This window comes from Rosa chinensis, chromosome 7 (assembly GCF_002994745.2).
Source record: "Rosa chinensis cultivar Old Blush chromosome 7, RchiOBHm-V2, whole genome shotgun sequence".
NCBI classification, from domain to species: Eukaryota; Viridiplantae; Streptophyta; class Magnoliopsida; order Rosales; family Rosaceae; genus Rosa; species Rosa chinensis.
Genome location: NC_037094.1, coordinates 23,394,894 through 23,419,754, shown reverse-complemented (window position 1 = coordinate 23,419,754; position 24,861 = coordinate 23,394,894). Strand labels below are relative to the sequence as shown.

General features: G+C 36.0%; 2 protein-coding genes across 3 annotated transcripts; one reads left to right on the top strand and one right to left on the bottom strand.

The window, feature by feature from the left end:
* The first annotated feature begins 782 nt into the window (after positions 1–782).
* LOC112179805 lies at positions 783–22,757 on the top strand. Its single transcript, XM_024318286.2, has 35 exons — positions 783–1,057; positions 2,329–2,422; positions 3,026–3,120; positions 3,235–3,737; positions 3,830–4,040; positions 4,132–4,440; positions 4,849–5,002; positions 5,126–5,263; positions 5,975–6,056; positions 7,191–7,468; positions 7,588–7,701; positions 8,898–9,154; positions 9,347–9,595; positions 9,688–9,849; positions 10,387–10,524; positions 10,666–10,902; positions 11,222–11,349; positions 11,688–11,811; positions 13,356–13,517; positions 13,802–13,949; positions 14,049–14,149; positions 14,598–14,759; positions 16,290–16,337; positions 16,652–16,759; positions 17,482–17,556; positions 18,762–18,812; positions 18,886–19,029; positions 19,127–19,257; positions 19,884–19,971; positions 20,560–20,619; positions 20,691–20,934; positions 21,201–21,352; positions 21,453–21,523; positions 22,003–22,159; positions 22,562–22,757. Exons 1-35 carry the CDS (start codon positions 881–883, stop codon positions 22,724–22,726), a joined length of 5,517 nt encoding a protein of 1,838 aa, XP_024174054.1. The 5' UTR covers positions 783–880; the 3' UTR covers positions 22,727–22,757.
* Positions 22,689–24,861, bottom strand: LOC121050577 (protein hunchback-like). Of its 2 annotated transcripts, none has more exons than XM_040511190.1 (5): positions 24,594–24,861; positions 24,186–24,506; positions 23,601–23,780; positions 23,427–23,510; positions 22,689–22,839 (listed from the first exon to the last, which is right to left on the bottom strand). In XM_040511190.1, the coding sequence occupies exons 1-4, from the start codon at positions 24,606–24,608 to the stop codon at positions 23,451–23,453; spliced, it is 576 nt and encodes a 191-aa protein (XP_040367124.1). In that variant the 5' UTR covers positions 24,609–24,861; the 3' UTR covers positions 22,689–22,839; positions 23,427–23,450. The 2 variants fall into 2 exon arrangements, with proteins under 2 accessions (XP_040367124.1, XP_040367123.1); XM_040511189.1 differs by having other exon boundaries at positions 23,455–23,510.

Genomic DNA, 24,861 nt, shown 5'->3' with positions numbered 1-24,861 from the left:
AAAAGAGACCGGACAGTCTAGTCCAAATGGGTAGAGCCGAGCTTTTATACTAAAACACCCAGCCCTACTACAACCCTACTATCAATTTCTTAGTTGAAGACTAATACATACGTGTTTTTTGTTTTTTTGTTTTTTTTTTTTTAAGTTCAACTTTATGTAGTTAATTTTTTGGCAGATGCTATTGCAAATACATGTTTCTCAGTGAAAATTTAAGTGCAACATCATTCATTATTACCTCTTGATGCTTCCTCATCCTTGATTGTTACCTTTTGATTGATTGGATGTTTCGAGGCTTTTAAGTTGTAGTTTCCTTCATCCTTAATAAAAATATTTTTGTACTTCGTATATTTGATAAGGACTCGTTAAATTTTTCGTATTTTAAAGTCAAAAGTATTGTACATGTATTATACACGAATTTTACTTTTTTTTTTGGGTATTTTACACATTATTGAACAAAGTTGATTATAAATTAATATTTTAAAACTAAAAAAATTTATATTAAAAATATTTGCCAAACTTTTCAATGAACTATTTAATGAAATGTGCGAATAATACATATACATATTTTTCACGTACTATACACGTCGCGTTAATTAGTAACTATGCACATGAGATGAGAGCACGTGAATGGAACACTAGTGTTTTTTTATTGTTTTAAGATAAAGACATTCCCTTTAGATAAAACATGTGAAAAGGAAGGAAAAAAAAAAAAAAAAACAAAGGATACCATTGCAGGGTTTAAGTAATTGTGTAGAAAAATTGGGACACAGTGCAAACTGATATCAGGGTTTAAGTGTTCGACCATTATAGACGTTAGGGTTTGTAACACTCATTTGAATTGAACCCCTTCCCCAACTGAACCTCTCTCTGTCTCTTCAATATGTCTACACAAGAAACCCACTCTATGGCTACTCTTATCACTTCACTCTCCACCAGCTTCAGCCAAGTCCCTCCGGCGGCTGTTCCTGCCGTCTTGGATTGCATTTTGGCCTCTACCGGCGTATCTCGGTCTTCGCTATTCGCTTCGCTTCTCGACACTTTCACCAAGCTCTCTGAGGTATGATTGGTTTACTTTGAGCAATACCCAGTTTGTGAATTGCTGTATGGCTCTGTTGGGTTGGTTAGAAAATCCTAATTGAATTGTATAAAGGCACTCTTTTGCATGTGATGGAATGTTGTTCATTGGAATTCAACTCATACCAGTGTCTTAGAATGAGTTTTAATGTAGTTGAGTTGGCTTTTCTTTGGTGATTAGTGTAAAAAGAACCAATCTTGAATGCCGAAGAAAACATGATATAGAGAGGCGGTCTTACATCAAAGGATTAGTGCAATTGGCAATGTGATGTCCATGTTTTAGTAAGAAACATGCTTTATGTAAAACTAATAAGAACAAGCTGAGGATAAGTTGTCTATGGAAAACCGATAGCAGAAGCTAAGCATCAGACTTTAGATTACATTATAATACTCGAGTCTGAAGCTTCACTAAAAAGCAGCTCTCCCACTGCAGAAATAAGAAAAATTATACCATGACTAACTGCCACCCTCAAGGTGGGATGATGGTAGTGATGCACCTCTTTAACAGAATAAATGACAAATTGATAACTGATGTGGTGAGTTTATCAAACACTCAGCCACTGGATTCAAAAGCCCTGGTCACCAGTGGATAGTAATGTTATAGGTTTTCTGTAACTGCTCCACTCAGCTGTGCGTGCCCGATCTCCAGTAAGACATTGGTACAAACTGACCATTTTTTCTTTCACCTGTCTAGAATACACAATAGACTTTAGACAAGTTGGGTTCTTCAAGGGAATCCAAGTCTTCCGATTTTGCAGAAATGAGAATCTGATCCTTGCCTTCAGTATACACTATACAGTCCACGTCATAAAATAACTGATACAATGGTAAATGCCACACAAGTAGGGAGAGTGTAACAAAATTAGGTGCCATAGCCAAACATTAGGAAGACTAAAAGTCAAGGAAAGCAGACTTATTTAACTGTCCTATTTCTACTCAAATTAAACACACCATGCATTCAAGATAAGTCTGCACATGTAACAGTGTGCTTGTCACAAATTTGGAAAGTAAATAAGGGGTCTCTTTTGTATTTAACGGATTAATGTTATCTGCAATTTGAACGGTACCCTGTTTCTATTGTGATTATTTTGGTTTAGATTTGGTGGACTTTTAGTTTTAGTATATGAAAATTAAATTATGCCTGTTTTTCATAACTGCATTATTAATATGTCTCCCAGTTCACTAGCTTAGTGAACATGGGGTGGTTAAATTTGAGATAATGTTTATCTTCGTTTTTGTTGTTTTGGACGATAGGGTGTCATGAAAAACGACCAGAAGTTGGACTCCCATGACTGTAACTATCTGGCATCATTGGTTGGGGCACTCTGTCACCTTCTAAAGAAATTTGGTAACTCATGATCCCAAATTTCCATCTCACAAATGGTTATTTTTGTTACTTAGAACTGGGTTCTTATTTATACAGAATTTTATCCACCATTTATAGATTGTTTTAATAAAATCTTGTTTCTAATAGTGTTCTCTTCTTAACTAATATATCGTCGTTCCTTCTAAAAAGAAAATGGTTTCTGTAATCTTTTTCCAAGTAGTAATGCTATTAGGGTTTTTGAACTATGAGGTTCTGCTTGGTTGCCAAGAAGTTGTATGATGATATGGATCTTTATTATGTATTGAAAATGAAAATTGTTGAGTGATCTTTGAAGTTTTTTTATTTTGCTCAGCCAAGTTTGTAATTTCAAATACACACTTTCATCTTGTGTCTTTCTGTACTGTTATATTGTAGTAACCCATTGTTTAAACGTCTAAGGATACTTTATTATAAGTGTTGTTAATTTCAACCCATGTTTTAAATAGCAATAACACATAGGCTAGTATCTTTGATTCAATCTAGCGGCTCAGCGCCTTTTAAAGCCTAAAAGCATTTGCCATCAGAGTATTATAATAATGTCATGGGTCTAAATATTCTGTTCAACAAAATGTTTTTTCTCTGCAGACACTAATCTTGGTGCTTTGGAATCATTTATATGGAAATGTTTTCTTCCATTGATAAAGATGGCACACATGTTCAGCCGCAATATGCTTAACCAGGTAAAGTTTTAAAGTGTAACATTGTCAAATTCACATCATTTAAGCCTATCAACCCGTAACTAATTGTTGCTTGCTGTGCACACTGTGATTGGTTTGGCACAAATTTGGTAACAGATTACAGAATCATTTATTAATGCTGTGACTGAGACAAACACCTGGGTAGTTGTGGAGGCAACACTGGTGCCAATTTTTCTAACATTAGTTGCCAGTTCTATTGGTATGCCTGAAAAGGAAGTATCAGATACTTTTCAGTTAATGTTGGGATCTAATGACTGGGTAAATCATATAGAAATGACTACAAAAAACATCCTTTCGCCACCTGGATCACCTTCGCTGCCAATTTCATGCCATATCCTAACCTTAATGCTTGATGCTGTCCTTCAAAGCCAGAAAATAGCTGCCTCCTCTGAATCAATAATTGCAAATGGGTGTTTTGGTGAGAATTTTGCTGGTAAATTGACTTGGGGCCTTTGTAGCTTGACTGAGCAATTGCTTTTACAAAATTTGGAACACCGGTCCTGTGCTACTGCCTTTCTTCTCCCAATCATTTTCAAAGCATTTTCTTCCTATTGCTCTTTTCAAATCTCAATAGATGGGCAGACCTTTACACTTTCAAGGTAGATATTACAATTTCTACAAACCTCATTAGTCTTTCAGATATTTTACCTATATAGAATGTGATAACTGAATATATTTAATTGGCTTCCAGGAACAACTTCTTTATGAAAATTTGGAAGTGCTGTGGGACACTGTTTTCTCTTGGAACCGTGGAGAGACGAGATGCTTTTGGCATACTCTCCTTGTACCTGTCTTTTTTTCCTTTTACAGAAGAAAGTGGAGATACCAACATGAGTGATAAAGTGGAATGTTTTGATATAAGAGCTGAAACAAAATTTTGGGACGAGATTAAAAGAGGCCTGGTACTTGAAAACTATGACTTCATCAGTTACTGTTTAAAATACTATTGATTTTCAGGATATTTCTCTTTATTTTTGGGGTTTTACTGTTCAGGTTGATAAGGAGAGCTTAGTGAGGAAGCAATCGTTACACATCTTAAAGATAGCACTACGCGTAAATGGAGCAGCCCAACCCTCCGGTGTTTTAGAGGATATATCGGCTGAAAATAATTCAATGCCTCACAGCATGACAAAGAGGGAGCTGTGGGCTGATAAGGAAGCTAAATCTCTGGGTGTGGGGAAAATATGTAGCCAAGTTGAGTCTTCTCCGGACAGCCAGAACAAGTGGGAGGCATTTGTATTGCTGTATGAAATGCTTGAAGAGTATGGAACTCACCTCGTTGAAGCAGCTTGGAATTACCAGGTTTATTTTCATGGTTATTGTGTTCTTCATGTCGTCATGTACCTGTACTGAATTTCATCCAGGCCAGGTTGTTATTATAGGCTGGACTAGCCTGTTTGGGGTTTCTTCTGGGAGGGCCAGAAGCGCTTTTGAATTCATAATAGAAATTAGTTATAAATATTAAAAAATTGCAAAAATTTTAGAATGTGTCTTGGGTAGTTTTAGAAGCACTTGGAAGTGGTTTTGAGAAGCACTCATCAAATTTGAAAAGCGCTCTTAGGCCTTTCAGAAGCAGTCCCAAACAGGCAATGTACATATGTGCATAACTCACTACACTTCTAGAGAAGCAAAATGAATGTTTGACATTAATGAGGTTACATTCTTATTAAGACTCTGTATTACTGACTTTTTCATGTATTTGTTCCCCAGGTATCCTTGTTACTTCGAAACTCTAGCTCAGATGCTAATAATAAAACCTCTATCAGTGGAGCAGTTCATCAAAACCAGATCGAAAGTCCAGGAGAAATCTTTAACTGGTTAGCAATTTTGTGGGAACGGGGTTTTAATCATGACAATCCTCAAGGTGAAGTGAATGTTCCACCATCTGGTGTTTATTGTGTTAAAATGTTTACCCTTAATCTCTTTTTCTTACTTATTCGTCTAACAATTGAATTCACAGATAACTCCCTTTTTGTGTATAATGCAGTTAGGTGCTTGATCATGCAGTCATTTTTAGGGATTGATTGGAAGAATTACGGTACACATGCAAGAACGGTGCCTGGATATTTTGTTCTTGGTTCATTTATACAAGGGCTAAATGACCCTGTGCATCACAAAGAATTTGGTAATCCTTTTGACTTTGACTTTTCAACAGAATTGAGCGTACTTGACCATTTTGTATCATAGTATAGGTCATCATTATTTTTTTTGCTAGGACTATAGGTCATTATTAATCTTTTATTTTATTTTATGTTGAATATAACTTTTATTGATAAAATCATAGAATGCATAGTCCACAGAAAAAAAAACTAGAGAAGACAGATAGAGCAATAGACAAGGCCTCAACTGCTACCGAACCAGCCTAAATAAGGCAGGAGCCCTAAAGGACAGCTGCTTTCAATATAAAACAATAGAGGAGAGTGTAATCTTTACATCCTGCTTTCAAAAAGATGCACATAACCAACACTCTTCCATTTGTGCACTAGTATAGACTTCAAAACCCCTTCTGTTTCTTTCCATCAAGACCACCCATATCACAGCTAGCACATGACAACCCCATAGTGATATGTACAAGTCATCACTAATCTTATAAGGCGAGGTTCTTTATCATATATGGCATGCTCCTAAGTCTCCAATATTATAAGTTTTGCAATTATTATTAATTTTTCAGATATGTGACTCTCATTTCATCTGCTTCCATGTGTCCCTTATATAATTCGTTTAAGTAGGATGATTCACTGCTTTGTCTTCACTCTGCTAATTTTACAAGAAAAATTATTGCTTAGGAGTGGCACATTCCACTAGGTTGACATACTATTTTGTTGTTTCACTTTAGGTGTAAAAGGAATATACTCTTCAATGACAATAGAAGGTGCAGCTAACTTTCTAAGCGAATATACAAGTTATCTGAATGTGAGGTATGTGCCATGATATGCTTTGTAATTTCTGAAATATAGTGTTAAGAGAGAATTGCAGAAGTGACTTGTCTTCATGGGAAGGCTGATTACATTTCAGTTTCAGTGATAAAAATGTGTTTCACATGAACTAGGTTAATGTCGGTAAATGCATGGAGCTCAGACTTATTCTCTGCTTTAGTTAAAAGTATTGGAATTTGATTATAATGTGCTCATACGGTTTGGTATAAACATGTGACATGCTACCGATTCGCTTCATTACGTTGTAGACACAGCCATGTAATATATGAGTTCAGATTTCTTTTCTTTCAGGACAAAAAAAGTTCTTCCTTAGGTTGTTAGATTCCTATACAAGTTATTTAGTGCCATCTGCGTTGAACGCCCCCCTGCTTTAAAATTGATTTCTGCTCGTGTTGTTTGGATATGTCATAAATTATTACTTATAGAATGTCTATGCTACTTAGTATTCAAATGCAAGTTTCGGTCAGCTTTCTGGGTGTCGATTACTACTGATTTTAGGGTGTGCTCACTCTCAAATAGTATGCTTGATCCGCTAGATGACATGAACTGATGCTTGTTTGGGACAAGTTTACTATTTCTTATTTTCTCGATCTTTTAATCTTTAGCCTCTTTGATAGCTACTATTTTAATTTTTTTTTAAAATTTTTTTTGTTAGGGTAATGGACTCCTCATTCAATTCATTTGTATTTGTTCTTGTTTGTTATGTGTGATCCACTGTTGAAAGTTGTAATACAAACCTTAAGTTAGGGGTTGTACTCTTTTTATGTATTAGTTTATTTATTTATCTTTTCCCTAAGCAAGTGGATTGTGAAAATCTTCCTCATTTATTCCGTTGGAACACAATCCTTCAAAACACTTTGTATTTTCTTTATTGTTGGATGTTTTGCTTGCACTGCCTTTCCGTTTCTTCTTGATGGCTTTCTTTATTCTGCTAATTCACATACTTCAGTTCTGGTCTTTCTTTTGTATACTCTCCTAGTGATGGAGTTTCAACTTTAATTGTGTCATTCATTCTTTATTCATACAACCTTTTGTTCAGTTTGAACGCGATTCTTTTAGAGATTTCTTTCAAAAGAGGTTGATATATGTTTCTTATTATCTTGCTTATGGCTACAGGAAGTGCATTATGTTTTTGAGTGACTTAGCATCTGCTGCTAAGCGGCAACCTCTTGGTAGAGTTGGATTGATGTGCCTTGCTGAATGCATTTCTTCTGCTGCTTGTCTAGTCAGAAAGAATAATAGTGAAATTGGTGCACAGTTCTTTGAAGATGGAGTTCATGACGTGATCAAAGTGGGAAAGTCTCCTCACAATGACAAAATTGTTTTGCTTGATGCCTTGAGATTTATTATTGAGAGCAGCAAACAACATTTCAATTCTAATTATCGTCTTCGAGGTCTATAACTAATCTGGTTAGATTATAATATTACATCTTTACAAGTGGTTATTTACATTCTAATATTTATTCGTTAAGGGCGGAGCATAACTGATGGTTTATCATTTTCCTGGCTCCAGTTTGTGAGAAAGTCCTTGACTCTGCTGCTTCAGTGGTGTGTACATGTGATCTACCTCTTGATGTACTTTTGCACTTCATTTCAACATTTCCATGGGAGTTCACTGATCACGACGGTAAGTTTTTCCCTTGTCACATTTTATGTCCGGCTTTATTCCTATTGATCTCTGAAATACTAGAACTTATCCATTGTATGCATGTGCATGTCATACACACACATCACGAGTGTACAGCAGCTGTAGTCTAGGTTTATTGGTTTTATTAGGATAAGTTGTTTGTTTCCTAGTTGAGTTGCTGTTGTTTCTTGGGTCGTTTTTATTTATTATTTTTCAGGGCAAGACCTCTTGTCCACTTACTTTATCGTTCTTTTGATGCATAAATTATTTTTCTCTTAGAAAAATAATAAGACATACATGCATACACTGACTCTGGAAGGGTTACAGAACTATTTATGAGAATTTGGGGTTGGGTGTGGTTTTGGTTTGCTTTATAGGCATTGGCTACTACTGAGTACTGACTCAAGAGACTATTCCCTTTCTTCAGTGGGTAAATTCCCAAAATGATACCTGTACTATTATGAATTGGCGAAAAGCCATACCTGAGAGAGAGATTTCCCCAAATTGGAACCTATAGTATCTCTATTGGCCAGAATTGGTACCTCTGACCATTTAATTGAACACTTTTTCTAATGGGGTCAATGCCCCTAGTGGTACCTATACCTAGTAAAATTTGTTTTCCTATGTGCTCAATTCTCACGGAAGTATGGGGGAGGCACCAATCTGGTCAATGGAGACATACTATAGGTACCAATTTGGGGATATATGTCTTACAGGTACCATTTTGGGGATTTGCCGTTCTTCTTTTATTTTGAATTTGTTTAGCTGTAGTGAAGTGAGGCTGGTTTTGGCTGTGTCTTTGGGACTTTGTTATTTTCTGAGTTTTTGTAGGTTCTTTCTGTTAGTCTATGGGTCTTATCCACTTACTATAATTTCTTCTTTTTTACTAATGAAATATTTCCTTTCTACTATAGAGTAAATTCACTAATACACCACCATTCATGAGTTTGTGTATATGTAACAGATATGCCTATAAAAATCTAGATGGACCTATATTTCTTTTGGACTGAATATGTGAACAATAAATCTACTTTGCCAAATTAATAAATAAAATAAGGAAGAAGTCCAAGTAGTCTTAGAGTTACCAACATTTGATATTGAAATTTGATGCATGTTCTCCAAGTCGCTTTTCAGCAGTCTATAACACACATCTCTCTCTCTCTCTCTCTTCCTCGCTCTCCCCCTCTTAATTCTAGGTCCCTTAAGAGAGAAAATACGACAATGGCTTATGGGGTGTGGTAAGCGTTGTAGTGTCAACTGCTGCAGTACTGAGATGAAGCTCCTGAAGAGTCTTTATGACTTTCCAAATAGGTTTACGAGCCATTGCAATGATGATGCTTCAACCACTTTTGACGATGAAGATTTGGATGCATGGGAATTTGAAGCGAAGCGGTGGGCAAGAGTGCTCTTTATTGCATGCATGGAGGAATATCAATTGTTACCCATACTGATGGTATGCCTTTTTTTTTTTTTCCCTGCAACTTTTTATATGCTCCTTCTTTATCTTTGATACTTTAAAATTTTAGTATATTCTGACAAATCAAAGCTTTTTGTTTGGGACATTGTCCTATTATTAGGCATTGCTATTTCTTTTATTATTTTTCTCAATACAAGGTTTGACTCTTTGTTTTGATGATTTGTCCAGTTTATTCAAAATCACGGTAGTGATGTCTGCAAACAAAACAATAAGATGGACCTATTTCCTGTGAAGTTTTTCATCCTCATCTTGAGTCTAGTTCTGGAGCTTCAGATGATGCAAGAAAGAGTTGCCAAACATGGTTCTAAGCTTAGAACCAAATCAGAGTTTTTTGTGCCAGAATCAATGAATGAATTTAGTCATGCAGATGTTCCTAATTTATACCAAAAGTTCACTGACATTTTTCTTCTCATATTGGTATGTGAAAGAATTGCCACAAGTTTGGAAGATTTATATGGGCTTCCCTGTCAACTTGCTATTAATGGCTCGTATGTTTGTTTGGATTGCAGGAGGAGTTGGTCTCTTTTGCAAACTTGTCTTGTTCCATATTCTCAAATAACAATACCACTACGATGAGAGATGCAACCCTTCCTGGTTCTGTAACCGGAAAACTTGGAGGACCTAGTCAACGCCGGTTGTCATCTTCTACCACTACTGCTGTATTGCAAGCAGTATGATTTGATTCTTTGTACTTATAGCTATCTTTGGTTCAGTTAAGTGCTGAAGAATATCAGGCACATTGTTTCTGTAATCTCTATTTTACTTGTAATTATTATGTACTTAATGCAACATTTAGGTTGGTGCAGTTCTGTGTTAGTATGAGTAAATGATTTTATTGTTCACGCATGGTGAAGCTTAGGAATGATCCTTTTGTACTTTTCTTCACCTTTTGTTTTATTTTGTACCGGTAATCAAATGTTTACAGTTTACGTCAGTCAATATATTTGTTCATTCACCTTGGCTGCATCTTTTTAGTTAAATACAGCACCTAAATTTTTTTAGTGGTAAGTAGCAATTTTTGGATTTGGTCTAGTGTGCTTCTTTGCTCGTCTCTTTTGTGCTTTATATACAGAAAGAAACTCCCTCGTGGTTTTGGATATGGGCAATTTTTATTTGGTGATGCTTTTTCTAGCCATTGAATTTATTGCATTTTCATTATTGATAATTGCTACTTCCTTTTTCTTGTTTTTTGTTCTGTGTATGAACAGATTATGTCCATGAAAGCTGTTGCAACTATCTCCTCATTCTGTGCACGAGTTAAAACTGATGTTTCACTTGATCTTCCTATTAATTTTTTGTGGGATTTCTTCTGGAAGACTATTTCGTCTCCAGCTTGTGATTCAGAGGTACTTTGCAAGTCGATTGGATCTTTTTCATTGTAAATTAAGTTGTAGAGTTTAGTTCTAACTTGTAATGAAGATTTATTTTTAAAGCTTCATTGTTTGTCTTGAGCTAATTGTGGTGTTTATGCGTCTGCTGCAACGCAGACTGGAGCAGAAATACGTCTTGCAGCATATGAAGCATTAGCTCCTACTCTCACAGCACTAGTGTCTGTGTGTTCTCCTCAAACTTTGGATATACTTAAGAAAAATGACAGCTCATTACTATCAGATGGCAAACCTCTGTTGGATTCTTTGGTGCTTTCTTTTCTTCAGAACATAAATAAGCTCCTTACAGTTGGAGTATTTGTACGATCTCGACGTGCAATTTTAATGAATTGGAAGGTGAGAAATATTATATAACATTTTTAATATCAATATTTATTTAAGATTTTTGTTCCTGCTAGCAGTGAAATTGATCTTGAAAATTGGAATTTCATAAAGGATAAATGATATATTCAAATGTTTAGCAATTTTGTTATTCTGTGTTAAGTAGCTGAGTCGTTTCTTCCTCCTAATAAATCAAGCAATTTTTTTTTTTATTCCTAAGTTTCTATTGCATTGTTAGACTAGTACTTCCATTTGCATAAAGCTCACTTTATTCTAACCATGGATAGTTGTGGGTGTTCTAACTTATTCCAATTTTTTTCTGTATCTGATGCAGTGGATTTGCCTAGAATCTCTACTGTCAATTCCTTGCTATGCTCTTAGGAATGGGCTTCTTCTAGAGGCAAATAATTTTGTCTTCTCAGGTGCTGCTCTCCGATGTATTTTTTCTGATATTCTTGAGAGGTAAGACGCAAGAACAGTTATATTTGTATGTTTTCATTAAACCTATATAAGTTTTGTTGGGTTTACCATTTGGGGTTGGGGGAGAGGACTGTAATCTAGCAATATTGTTTTGTCCAAATCCAGCAGCTTGTAAATTATGTGTGTGTGTGTGTGTAAATTATGTATTAATCTTGCTGAAGATCTCTTTGCTTGGCTTCTTTGAATAGTGGATAAGTGTAATTTAGATACTCTATTGTAGTCTGAGGTCTAAGTGTGTCTTATAGTAATAATAATAGCCAATGCTGATGGATCTTTTCTTTTTCCTTGTTGACTTGCCACTTTCACTTTATAATCTGCAGCCTTGAGAATGCTGGGGAAGGTTCTGTTTTACCGATGCTCAGATCTGTCCGATTAGTTTTGGACTTATTTGCCCAAGGAAAGTCTGGTTCACTTGTCTGCTTATGTGATGGGGTGGATTCCCAGGTACATTTCTAACTCCATTTATTGCATTCTGTCGATGATAGGTTGCAATATAGTTCTGACACCAGCTGAACAGCAATCTGGTTTTACTGCTGTGGAATTTCACCCATAAGTCATAATCTAACTATTAGTACTTTGTTCCTTTTAATTTCCTTTTTGGGGGTGGGATGTGTTGAGAATATATACATCCCACATGAGAAAAATGGGACCTTGCCTATGGGTTTATAAGGGTTTGGGCCACTCCATCCATTGCCAATTGGTTTTGGATGTGAACCCCAGATTACTTTATCATGGTATCAGAGCGGGTTACCCACGTGTGTATGCCTAATGGCCACACGGGCTCCACGTCACCCAAAAGTTGTCCACGTGAATGACTTGAAAATTCGCCACACGTGCGGGGGCGTGTTGAGAATATATACATCCCACATGGGAAAAATGGGACCTTGCCTAAGAGTTTGTAAGGCTTTGGGCCACTCCATCCATTACCAATTGGTTTTGGATGTGAACCCCAGATTACTTTATCATGGTATCAGAGCGGGTTACCCACGTGTGCATGCCTCAATTAGTTTTGGATGTGAACCCCATATTACTTTATCAGGATGTTTACTGGGATAGTGGGGGTACAAGTGCTCTGTATGTACACTGCAGTCCCACTCTGAAACAATTTGCCATATATGGCTACCTAAATGAGGTGCTTATCCCTTTGTATTTGACTGAAATGTTTGTCGGCCATTTTGTATACTCTTCAAAATTTCACATATAGTGGTTATTGAGAGAACACACTAATTAGATGCGGTTTTTAAGAACCGGGGGGTGGGGGGAATTTCTATTGTTGGGTTAGAAATTTAAGTGTTATAGTGTCAGTTGAGCAGCTTGTTCTGTTGCTCAAACTGTCTTTCTTATGCAGACTTCTTGTCCGGTTCTTCGTATTGTACTTTTTGTTTAGCAGGTAAAAAGCTGTTACTTTTCAGAAAAAAATATGTTGGAGAATTTCTTTTCGAAGCAAGAAATTTTTCCCTTCTTAAAGAGAATAATTGCATGAAAATTATGTCAAGCCTGCTATATCTCTCATCATTTGTATGATCACCGACATGACTTATTTCAGTTGTTCTTTCAACTTTAATGGTACTTCTTTCAGTGCAGACGTCATGGTTAAGGAATTCTTGATGTGGGTTATGGAGACATATAAGTTTGATGTGAACTTTTAATTTAGTTTTATTAACTGGGGCATAGAAAAGCTTTCATCCTTATGACATAATGTAAGCTTTGCATGTTTGTTTCTGTCACTGTCAAATGGTAAAATGACTTCTTGGTGAACTGAGGGAATGTTCAAAATAAATGTCTCAAGTATGCGTTGATAAAGTTGAGCATCTTCAGAGATTAAGAAACAATAGAATATTAAGTCTCATTAAATAATGGCATCAAAATAAATGTCTCAAGTATGCGTTGATAAATATTACCATTTTATGCACTTTGCTTCAGATTATGTACTGTTTAAGTCACATAGTTAACAATGTTCACACTCCTTTGACTATTTGTTAATTCAGATGCTGTGGCATTTGGTTCATTCTTCTTGGATATTGCATGTCAGTTGCAACAAGCGGAAGGTTGCACCTATTGCTGCACTTTTGTCTTCCGTTCTCCATTCATCTCTATTTAGTGATGAGAGCATGCACATAATTGATGGTGCACCTGGGCCTCTGAAGTGGGTGTGTAGTCTCTCTCTCTCTCTCTCTCTCAGACATATTATATATACACACATAAATACATACATACATACATACATATATATATATATATATATATAGATATATATATATATATATATATATATATATATAGATATATTTGATACATGGACTAGCGCCTAGCGATTTTTATAATATTGTATGCATGTCTATGCTGTGGTAACACACTTGTGTGTGCGTGAATTTTCTGCTGGTTACAGTTACAAAAAGGTTATTGAGCATCTGTTAACATCTTTGTCTGGCAGTTTGTTGAGAAAATTCTAGAGGAAGGCACGAAAAGTCCCCGTACAATTCGTCTTGCTGCATTACACTTAACAGGGCTGTGGCTATCATATCCTAGGATTATAAAGTACTATGTGAAGGAGCTGAAGCTGCTATCTCTACATGGTTCCGGTCAGTCTTACGCTCTCATATGCTTGAGTTGTTGATACTTTTATATTGCTTTCCATTGTCATAATAGATCAGTTTTAACCTGATTTTTTCCATCTCCAGTTGCATTTGATGAGGACTTCGAAGGTGAATTAGCTGATAATCGTGATACCAGGGCTGAAGTTTCTTTGTTGGCAAAAGGCCCTGATCCTGAGCTGACCAAAGTATGGTATATAATAATTGAGAGTTAATGTTGGGAATATATTGTATCAATGACATGTATCATCTACCTTTGAGCAATGAATATACTTTAACCTTGGGCCTTCTTCAACGCCGGTAGCTAGTTTCTCCAGATGACTAGGAAACTTCTATATAAGTCGGTTTTCCGTTTAGAAGCAACTCTCTTGTTTATCTTCTGAATCAGGTCATCTGGGGCTGTTTTTTTTTTAAAAGAAAAAGAATTCCGTTGCCGGGATGAGCTTTTTAAGTAATCATATACTAGTATCATGGGTCTGCATTGGAAATAGTATAATTAATATCTGCCTTGTTTGGCACTTACTGAACAGGAATTTTGTTTTTCTTGTCCTGGTTCTAATTCATTTTAGATGATTTAACCAGGTTATTTTTTTGGAAAGTTGGAAGTTTGTAATCTTGTTGGCTTCTCCTTGTCAGGCATTTATTAATACAGAGTTGTATGCACGAGCCTCTGTTGCTGTTTTGTTTTACAAGCTAGCAGACATGGCTGTCATGGTGGGATCGACTAATGAAAATGCAGATTGCCATGCAGCTTTGGAATCTGGAAAAATGTTTTTGCTTGAGCTTCTTGATTCCGCGGTATTGGCTTTGTTTATTTGTTTCCCAACCCTTTATATCTTTTTTATGTTTTCTATGTGCTCCTATATTTGTTTAGCATCACTTACTTAGTACGTAATTGGTTATAATCTGTCTAGTTTTATTATTTATTGTGTTACATTAGATTTTCCGATCCTATGTGTGCATGCACGATATTTCTTTTGAATTTCTATCTATGCTACATTAGATAGCATGGAGCAAGACTGACTCTGAGCCTTTATTATTATTGTCAACAATCTCATTACAGTAATGTTCGAGAGCTATTAAGAAAATGTCTCTTTCCGGGGAAAAAAAAAAAAATATTACCGTTGTACAAATAATAGAAGAGATCTGATTCTGGAACTCAATTGAATTGGAAATTCTGGAAAAAAAAAAAAATCCTCTATCAGTTCTCTTATCCTATTCTTTGTTAAATGATATATAATTGCATTATGAGATTTATCGCTGATAAAGTAATTTGGGGTTCACATCCAAAACCAATTGGCATGGATGGAGTGGCCCAAACCCTTATAAACCCATAGGCAAGGTCCCATTTTTCCCATGTGGGATGTATATATTCTCAACATGCCCCCGCACATGTGGCGAATTTTCAAGCCATACACGTGAACAACTTTGGGTGACCTGGAGCCCGTGTGGCCGTTAGGCATGCACACGTGGGTAACCTGGCTTTGATACCATGATAAAGTAATTTGGGGTTCACATCCAAAACCAATTGGCAATGGATGGAGTGGCCCAAACCCTTAAAAACCCATAGGCAAGGTCCCATTTTTCCTATGTGGGATGTATATATTCTCAACAATCGCCTCCATTGCTTGTTGCAATTAATTTTTACATTTTCTATTTTCACTCTTCAGCGCCTTAGGCCAAATGGGATAGATGCCACATGCAGGTCGAATTTGGTTTTCTTTGCATTTGCATATGTGGAGGCATCTTTCAAATACTTTGTTCTTTGTCTCTCAGATAATTCTTGAGTTGGCCCCAAAGATAAACAGCTGACCTACCAGCATAGCTGGACTGCTACGTTCCTCAAAACGTTTAGTTGATCCTATCTGTTAATTAGCTGTTGTGTCGCAACTCTCAGTTGTCCTATTAACAAAAAAATAGCTTTGTCATTCTGAATGCCTTTCCTATAATTTCATGGAGCTTGTCCAGTGAACGTTGCATTTAAGTATGATGTAGTTGAATAGTTGATTAAGACCTTGAGTGTAAGGGCCACACATTTGCAAATAAAGTAAATGGAGAATGGAATCCTCTTGCCTCTTCAGTCCTTCCAGTTTCTTGTTTGTTTTCTCTAAAAGTGTCTGTTTTTGGAGAACTCGTGCACTGATTAGAAAATTTTGCATCCATCAATCATGCAACTGCTAGTTTGCAAGGTTGTGGTTGCTAAAGACTTCCGATTATATCTTACACAATCTTCTATTTATTTAATAGTTTGCATCACAATTTTATTTATTAGGATAAATAAAGATTATAATTGTTTCTGCATGTTGATGACATCATCTGCTATTGTAGGTAAACGACAAGGATCTTGCAAAAGAGTTGTATAAGAAGTATAGTGCAGTGAGTATTGTTTCCCTTCATATTGTTGAATAAGGGACCTCACTTATTCTGAGCAAAAATTATTGAACCAGGAAGAAATGAAGAATTAAAACTGGACTCCTGTATAATTATGGAAGATGTTTGAACCATCTATATGGTGTAAAATCTTGTAAATACTGTAGAAAATGCTTGAAGGTATAAGTAGAGCCTTGTTCATCAACCCAATGGGTTGTGGATGGCTGGTTGGTGGGTGCGACCTCTCTGTTTGTTTATGTTTTTTAGAATTGGTTTATCTCTGTGTTAAATTTGGTTGTTCTTCCACATTTTATCTACAGATTCATAGAAGAAAGGTACGGGCATGGCAAATGATATGTATTTTGTCGCATTTCGTCTGTCAAGATATAGTTTCTGAAGTCGCACGTTGCTTGCACACATCCCTCTATGTAAGTAAAGTTTGTATCATGCCATATCACCTTGTGGTTGTCTCCTATAATTAATGACTACAATAGAATCTATTGTCCTTAAGATTTTGAATCTACCATTAAGATCACTTTTCAAGAATTGCTGAGAAATGTCATTCTTGTTTTGCTTTCTGGATATTCTTTGACATTTTAAGCTACCATCCCTGATTCTTAATTTTTGTCTCTCTTTTGGTCATTCATGCTCAGTCTAAAGATTGACATTAAAATGAAATACCTATCAAAACACTAATTATGAAAATAAAATAAGCATGACAATGGATGATAATTGGGAGTCCCAATCTTTGACCTTAGTCCTCTCTGAAAAATGTTTTTGGTGATGTAAACTAGGTTGTAGTCTGATGTTTTTCTTTCCTGGGGCAAGTTGACCATGTTTCTACAATCCCTTGTTTTGGACTACTGTGTAATTTGAATATGCAGTCTAACAGTTTTTAGGTAACCACACATCGGTCTTGGACCATTATCCAATGCGGTTTTCTAAATTAGTCACAGATGAGAAGGCTGTCCCCTTAACAGATTCTCTATTTCAAGAAACTGTGGAATATCACTTTTGTTGTAAACTAGTTATAGCTGTCCCCTTAACTATAATTTCCTCCAGGAGATGAGAAGGCTGACTATTTGTTACAGTTCTTAATATTGCTTGTTAGTTGTCAAGGTTTAATTATTTGCTTGTTTATTTATTGCAGAGGAACAACTTACCTGCAGTTCGTCAATATTTGGAAACATTTGCAATTAATATATACTTAAAGTTTCCATCACTGGTAAGATTTTGCCTTTAGTGGTTTCATGGTGCAACAACTATCTCTTTCACAATATCTGTGAAGTGGGTTTTGTTTTGGTTGTTTTTTTTTTTGGGGGGGGGGGGGGGGGGGGGGCTTGATTCTATCCTTGTTTAGTTTGAGAGTTTGTTCACAAACGAGTGAAAAACTACCTAGCATCAGTACTTGGTTGAGGATTGCTTCTCTGTTATTTATATGGATTGGAAGGCAGCTGTATGTTGACAAGTAGTCTCTTGCTGTAGGTCTTAGTTTTGTTTCTTGTTGAAAGAAAGCTGTTTTGCTTTTGTTTTCAAAATTGGTTTTGAGTTGTAGTGGGTTCTTTTGCTACTGATTTTAGTCTTTGTTTGAAGGGTGCTCTGAATGCTCTCCTTTATATAATATGCGAGATTTGGGACCTGTTTCGAAGTGATGGTCATTGTGTTTTGAGTTTTCTTTTAGATCTGATAACCTCTAGTCTCTTTGAGAGATCTTTGTCTTTGTATAAACTTTAAAGGGTGCTCCCTTTATCTATGTGAGATTTGCTAGATATTTTGAAGTGATGGTTATTGGGTTTTGGAGTTTTTCTTTTAGATCTTTTGGACCTCTAGTCTCTTTGAGGGATCTTTGGGTTTTTGGCCTTTTGTTTTCAGTTTGTGGACCTCTCAAAATGTTATTTTCTTTATTTCTTCTAAAAAAGATGATGAAAGCAAAAAAGTAGGGTAACAGGTGCTAAACCTTTGGCAAAGATGTATACAACATGTTAACACCAATCAAGTACATGTTCCATTATCCTATAGATACGGTAGGATTGGGTTAAGACTTCAGAGATCGGAAAATGAAATTTGTATGCCTGTACTAAATAACTTCTAAGTTGCCTGAAAAGTAAAAAGTTCAGATTAACCAGAGTTTGATAGTTTGGTTTGCAATGAGCAGTCAGTAAATTTAACTGGTTAACCATGAAGCTGGACTTGTATTGGCTTTTCTTCTGAACCTTTCACAAAGTGCAGCCTTGAAGTCCTGTATAGAGAAGAGTTAAGCATGAGCATTATTTTGTATTGGGTTGGCTTCTAGGAAGTAACTCAAGGATTAACATATTCATGCCTCTTCGGCTTCTTTTCTTTGTCTTGAGTATCTCTTGCAAGATTTTGTGTATCTTTGTTTGAAATATGGACAAGGCACACTTATTAATGCTTGCATTATCCCTACAGGTTGGGGAGCAACTAGTTCCTATATTAAGAGATTATGACATGAGGCCTCAGGTATGTACACTTTTGAAGTCGTTATGAGTTTGTACTGGACACCATTATACTAACTTTTAGAAATGAAATGCAGGCTCTCTCTTCTTACGTATTTATAGCAGCTAACGTCATCCTCCATGCATCTCAATCTGTTCAACACCGACATCTGAATGAATTACTTCCTCCTATAGTTCCACTATTAACCTCACATCACCACAGTCTACGTGGTTTCACCCAGGTTGGTTAATCTAAAGTCGATTACTGCGTATCATATTATTTTGGCTCTACTTTTTCTGAATGCTCGTGTATTTATTGAGAGTTCATTTGTTTTGCAGTTGCTGGTTTACCAAGTTCTTTGCAAATTGTTCCCTCCATTGGATTCTAAAGCCGCTGAAACTATGACTTTAGAGAAGAGGTGTTTTGAGGATCTCAAATCCTACCTCGCAAAGAATTCTGATTGTACGCGGTATGATATCTCAAGTGTGTGAATGCTTTTTTATTTTATTTTGTTTTTCCCACTTAAGTATAATGTAAGTCTGAGTCAGTATTTCATAGTATTTGTCTTTGTAGAAAGTAGCAATTTAAATAACACATTCAAATCCCCCTGTCTATTAGACACTGATATCCTAGGGGAGCTTTTCTCATCAGTTGATACTAGCCTGTGATTGTTATATTTGGGCCTTGGTTTGTATGACCTGCAAATTGATAAGTTAACCTGGTAGTGGTCACGGTTGTTGTGTATATGTGTGGAGTTTACCGGTTCAATAGTTATAAAATAATTATTCTCTGGGTCCAAGGGAAAAATCTACTATGAGATTTGTTTGATAGGATTATAGTAATTTGTTGAAAAGAAGAACAATGTCGATGTCTACAATACAACACCAACAAGGAAGAAGAAAATAATCTACAAATCAGCAAAAGAGATGGAAGAACTACGCATCCAGGAACATAGAACATGCAAAACATGTGCATTTTATATCCGTCTTTGTGCTTAGAATGAAGCATAACTTAGATAAAGGCACTTTTCTTCTCATGCCTCTTATGTGTATGATTACAGGCAGATAATATCATTTTAATTTTTTTGTATTTCAGCTTACGACAATCAATGGAAGGATATCTTGATGCCTACAGTCCCCATAGCTCGGTCACTCCTGCGGGCGTTTTCATCAACCGGGTTGAGGTCAGGGTCTTTGTTTGGCGTTAATTAAGTCCTACTTTGTTTTGCATTAAGTATACTTTTAGCATCCTACTGTTCTTTACCTGTACATTTGTCTTTTTATTCGCTTTTGCTAGTTAAAGATTATATCAAAACGGGTTAACCGTTTAGGGTAAGAAAAATATAGATCTAACAAATGTATTATTTTACTCTCCAACCAAAGAATAAAAAAATAAAAAAAAGAGAGAGCGAGAAAACCTTCGAGGTTGAAAAACATGGATTTAATAGTTAAAACACAAAATAAAATTGTTATTATGGCTGAAAATATGAAGCAAGAGAACCCATATCTGTTTTCCATATACAATAGGATACTTGTCAGTTATACATACAAAACGATGTGAGTGATTTAATCAGTGTTAAGTATCATATATATATATATATATATATATGTTTAGGATAGTATTTAATTCCTTTATAAGTTTGGCTTATCAGACATGTCAATATAGGACGATCCATATTATTCATCCTTTATCTTCTTCTTTTTCTTCTCCCTTTTTTTTTTTTTTTTCCTGGTTTAGTGGTAAATAACTGAATCCATATCTTTTATTGAAGGACGTCGAGTTTGAATGTGTACCAAAATCCCTTATGGATCAAGTGCTCAACTTTTTGAATGTAAGTATATTTTCATGGTTTACAGGCTTTAATTTCTTTTATGATTTGTATCTCAAATTTGAGTGTTACAGGATGTGAGGGAAGACCTTCGAAATTCAATGGCAAAGGATGTTGTGACTATTAAGAATGAGAGTTTGAGATCTGATGGAGATCAAGACCACATGGCGATACTGTCTAATGCTAATGAAAGAAAATTGAGTACCCGGCTGCCTAAAGATACCTCACTAGATTTTCAGAAGAAGATTACTCTGTCTAAACACGAGAAGCAAGACATAAACGTTAATTCTCACCAAGAAACTTACAAACAACTTCAGGGTATGTATAAGCGTCTCAAAGTTTTTTGACAAAATCCAATTTCTTATAGAGAAAATTGTGTGTATCCCAACTATTTCTCCCAACCAGATTGCACATGCTAACCCCACTACTTACAAAAGAGTAATGCTATGAACCCAATTGTGAACCTACCAGGTAGATTGGGACAGTAGCAGTTGCTAAAATGTTGGGTTCTTACAATTGTTTATGTTTATAACTGCTCTATAGAAAACTTAAAATTGATATAATCTGATGTGGAATCATTACAGAAATAGAAAAGGACGATAAGCTTCTTGCTCAGGTGCTGCAGTCTAGAACTCTAGGAATGGAAAGAGAGAGATCAAGCAGACAACATCTTATCCTTGTAGCATCTCTGCTTGATCGGATACCTAACCTAGCTGGCCTTGCACGGACTTGTGAGGTTTGTTATGAGTTATGATGAGCATTTTTCACTACTGTGTCTCTCAATTATGTTGCCCAGCTTTTCAGCTCGATTTCTCTTACATCATTGTTCTTCTCAGGTATTTAAAGCATCAAGTTTGGCCATTGCAGATACGAACGTGTTACATGACAAACAGTTCCAACTCATCAGGTTTGTCAGTAGTTCTCTACCATCGATAGATGATTACATTACATGTGGACATATATACTTTACTTGATTGTAGTGTTTTTCTCTTTTTAGTTTTTGGGAACCTGGAGGGAGTTATGGTTGCTTGAAATCTATATGGTTTACACTATTGTGCTATCATGCTTGGTAAACTCAGGTTTTAACAACACCTTGAGCTGGGATCCTGCATTCCCTTCCCCAAACAAAAGGATGATAATAATGAAATAAAACATTGCTCAAATAAAATTTCCAAAAGATGTTTATATTTGATGAAAAATTTCCAATGTGTTGTGCCCTGCATGGTTCCCCATACCACATTGCAAAGCAAATGGCTCTTCCACTATTTTTGTTTTAATATCAAACGGATCAACCTATTGTATGATCTATATTTGACTTTACTTGTGGACTTTTCGGTTGTATCTAGTAAGTTAATTTCAGTTTCGATTCTTTTTTTCCCCCTCTAGTGTGACTGCAGAGAAGTGGGTTCCTATCATCGAAGTCCCAGTGAATAGTTTGAAGGTGTTCCTTCAGAAAAAGAAACGAGAAGGCTTCTCAATTTTAGGACTAGAGCAGACTGCAAATAGTATACCTCTTGATCAATATATATTTCCAAAAGACACAGTAAGTCGCTCTGTCATCCCATTCTTTATATTTACTTTGGTGATCATGAGTGGATTTGGGAAGCTCCAGTGGACCAATTGAAATACTCTATACTCGTTTTAAGCATTTCTATATCATTGTGGTACTTGAGAAAATCCTAGCTTAATTTAAAAAAGGAAAAAAATTAAGAGAGGATAAAAATAGCTGTAGTTATCAGCAGAAAAAGAAAAGAAGTGCTGGATTTATACAAAGAACCATGATATGTATTTTTCGACCAAGCCTATGTCTTTTGATTTTTATTTGCTTCTAGTTGAATTGCATATGTAGTTAGAGTGGCAGCCATTCATTTGATTGAATTCTGAGAATGCCTTCTATTTCCATAATAAAATATTGATGATTTATTTATTTCTATCCTCTGGCCAGGTACTGGTTCTTGGGCGAGAGAAGGAAGGTATACCAGTTGATATAATACATATTCTGGATGCTTGCCTTGAGATTCCACAGTTGGGAGTTGTTAGATCTCTCAATGTTCATGTCAGTGGTGCCATTGCTCTTTGGGAGTATACTAGACAGCAGAGATCCCAGTAGCTTTTTTTTTCTTTTTTTCTTTCTGAACATCATACACAAGACCGGAGCACCTTTGCACCATGTAATTCAGATGGCTCTCATCTGTCAACTGAAAAGGGTGGTTTGGTGTGTGCCTACAATTCAATTTCAGTTGTATCACTTGTATGAAATGTGTTGCATCTCAATATTTATCAATGTAAATTCACTTGGATCAATACAGTGTCCATTTCAAACCTGCCTGCTTAATATTCTACTTATAATTGTCAAAGAAAGCAGATATTACCAAGGTAAATGCTGTAGACATGATTTAGATTTTCAATAACTAAATAATAGGGGAGATATTATCGGTTGGAAATCATGAATATAGTTCTGTTGCCAGCTACGCATGAATCTGATTTCTGTAATGGCGAATGCCTAATGGTGGTGATAAATACATTGATGATTTCTGTGTTTCAGAATCTCATTGGGAAAGTTTCTGTATAGCGAAAGTCTCTTCATATTAAGTTTGCTCTTACTCCAGAAGCAACAAAAATCATATTCTGGTTAACAGAAGCATATATATATATATATATATATATATATATACAGATCCTATCCAGAGCGGAGCTCCGCTTTGAAATTAACGTGTGAAGTTCGAGTTTTTGGTCACTTTTCGGTCTCATATCCACATCTCGACCGTTCAGTATATATATATATATTAAAGTTGACAAGAAAATTATACAAAATCACATCGGTTGTTACAGCTTTACTCTCGCTTTGCTGATGATGAGAACAACTTGCAGAAGAAGGCCTGTTGCTTTTGCACCTGAAAGGTTTTGAGTTTAGATTAATACACTTCAGAACTAAGCTAGCCAGGGATGTGATCACAAAATTTCAGCTCTTTTAAGTATCTTACCTTCAATGTTTTGATAGCAGCTTTTATTTTATTGCTGGCATTACCGCCACGTTTCTTTCTTGTATTCCTCGCTTTCTTAGCGTGGAAACTTGTAAGAGGCCCAAATATGGTTGGTACTTCGCAGTTGCCAAAGCAGGTTGGGGCTTTTGCTTTCTTTGGCTTTGTTGGGACAGTGACAACCTAACAACGAAACTTCATTAGAGAATGCATTGCATAATCAATCTGACTTATAATTACCTATCCAAACTACTGTTCAAATGTAACCATTCTGTAACTTCGTTAAGCCTAATTTAAAAAAAGAAAGAAAAGAAATTAAAGTTCATTGCTGATTGTCGAGGCTACAAATTGAAATAGCTAGGGAATTTAAATTTAGCTTTTAGTACACAGAATACCCTAAACAAATTACAAGTAGTTTTTATTTCAAGTTTTATACAGTCTCACTCTTTTCTGTATTCTTTTGCTTAATCATTCTACTAGAATAACCTTCTGTTCAAACACCATTAGTTATGCAGGTAAATTATACCCTAGTTACTTCAAGAAAGTTGTATTGAGCAACACCAGAACCAAGAACTAGTAATAAGATACCTCAGCCTGAGGTTGAGGATTGCTGGTGTGGCTTGGATTTGGAACAGAGGGTATGGATGGTAATGGTGATGCTAGAGCTGTTCTAGCAGATTGGCGAAGGCGTTGAGAGTACTGAAGGAGCTCGGCTCTCCTACTAGTAGTATAGCCTTTGCCACTAGAACCATCCCTATGAGAAATAACCTCTCGCTTGATGGTGTGATGAACATGATGGTGGTGGTGGTGGTGGTGGTGATGATGATGATGAGTTGACGAAGCTGGCTTTCTCTTCGGCCTCTCCACATAAACCGATACCAATACCGGCTTATCTTTCCAGCAAGGTACCTGAAATATATTTATCACGTAGCTGGTGATCAATTACTACTATATCATGTAAAGATAATTGCTGTGTATCAAAGCATATGTTATTACCCTTTGGGTTGGCATGCTGAGATGAGAAGAAGAGAACAAGATTGCTACACTGAGGGATGGTTAATAGTTGAGAGGTTTTAATATAGTAAGGATCATAGAAGGTGGTGAAGGAGAGGTGAGGCCAAACAGAGAAGGCCAAAAAGTGAGTTCTAGTTCCTTTGGTTGAAACGAAACCGAACTTATTCAATTTGTATATGATAAACAAATTAAGGGTCCAATGCACACCCTGGAAAATATGACACAATGGAATTCTATACAGGCAAGGACA

Excerpts from the sequence above, each read along its gene's own strand:
- LOC112179805 (XM_024318286.2), top strand. The coding sequence starts at position 881 with ATGTCTACACAAGAAACCCACTCTATGGCTACTCTTATCACTTCACTC. Across the intron at positions 16,338-16,651 it reads TGTATAAGAAGTATAGTGCA|ATTCATAGAAGAAAGGTACG; the intron begins GTGAGTATTGTT and ends TTTTATCTACAG. Across the intron at positions 20,935-21,200 it reads AACTTACAAACAACTTCAGG|AAATAGAAAAGGACGATAAG; the intron begins GTATGTATAAGC and ends GAATCATTACAG.
- LOC121050577 (XM_040511189.1), bottom strand. Across the intron at positions 23,511-23,600 it reads CTGCTATCAAAACATTGAAG|GTGCAAAAGCAACAGGCCTT; the intron begins GTAAGATACTTA and ends AAAACCTTTCAG. Across the intron at positions 22,840-23,454 it reads TCATCATCAGCAAAGCGAGA|GCACACACCAAACCACCCTT; the intron begins GTAAAGCTGTAA and ends ATTGAATTGTAG.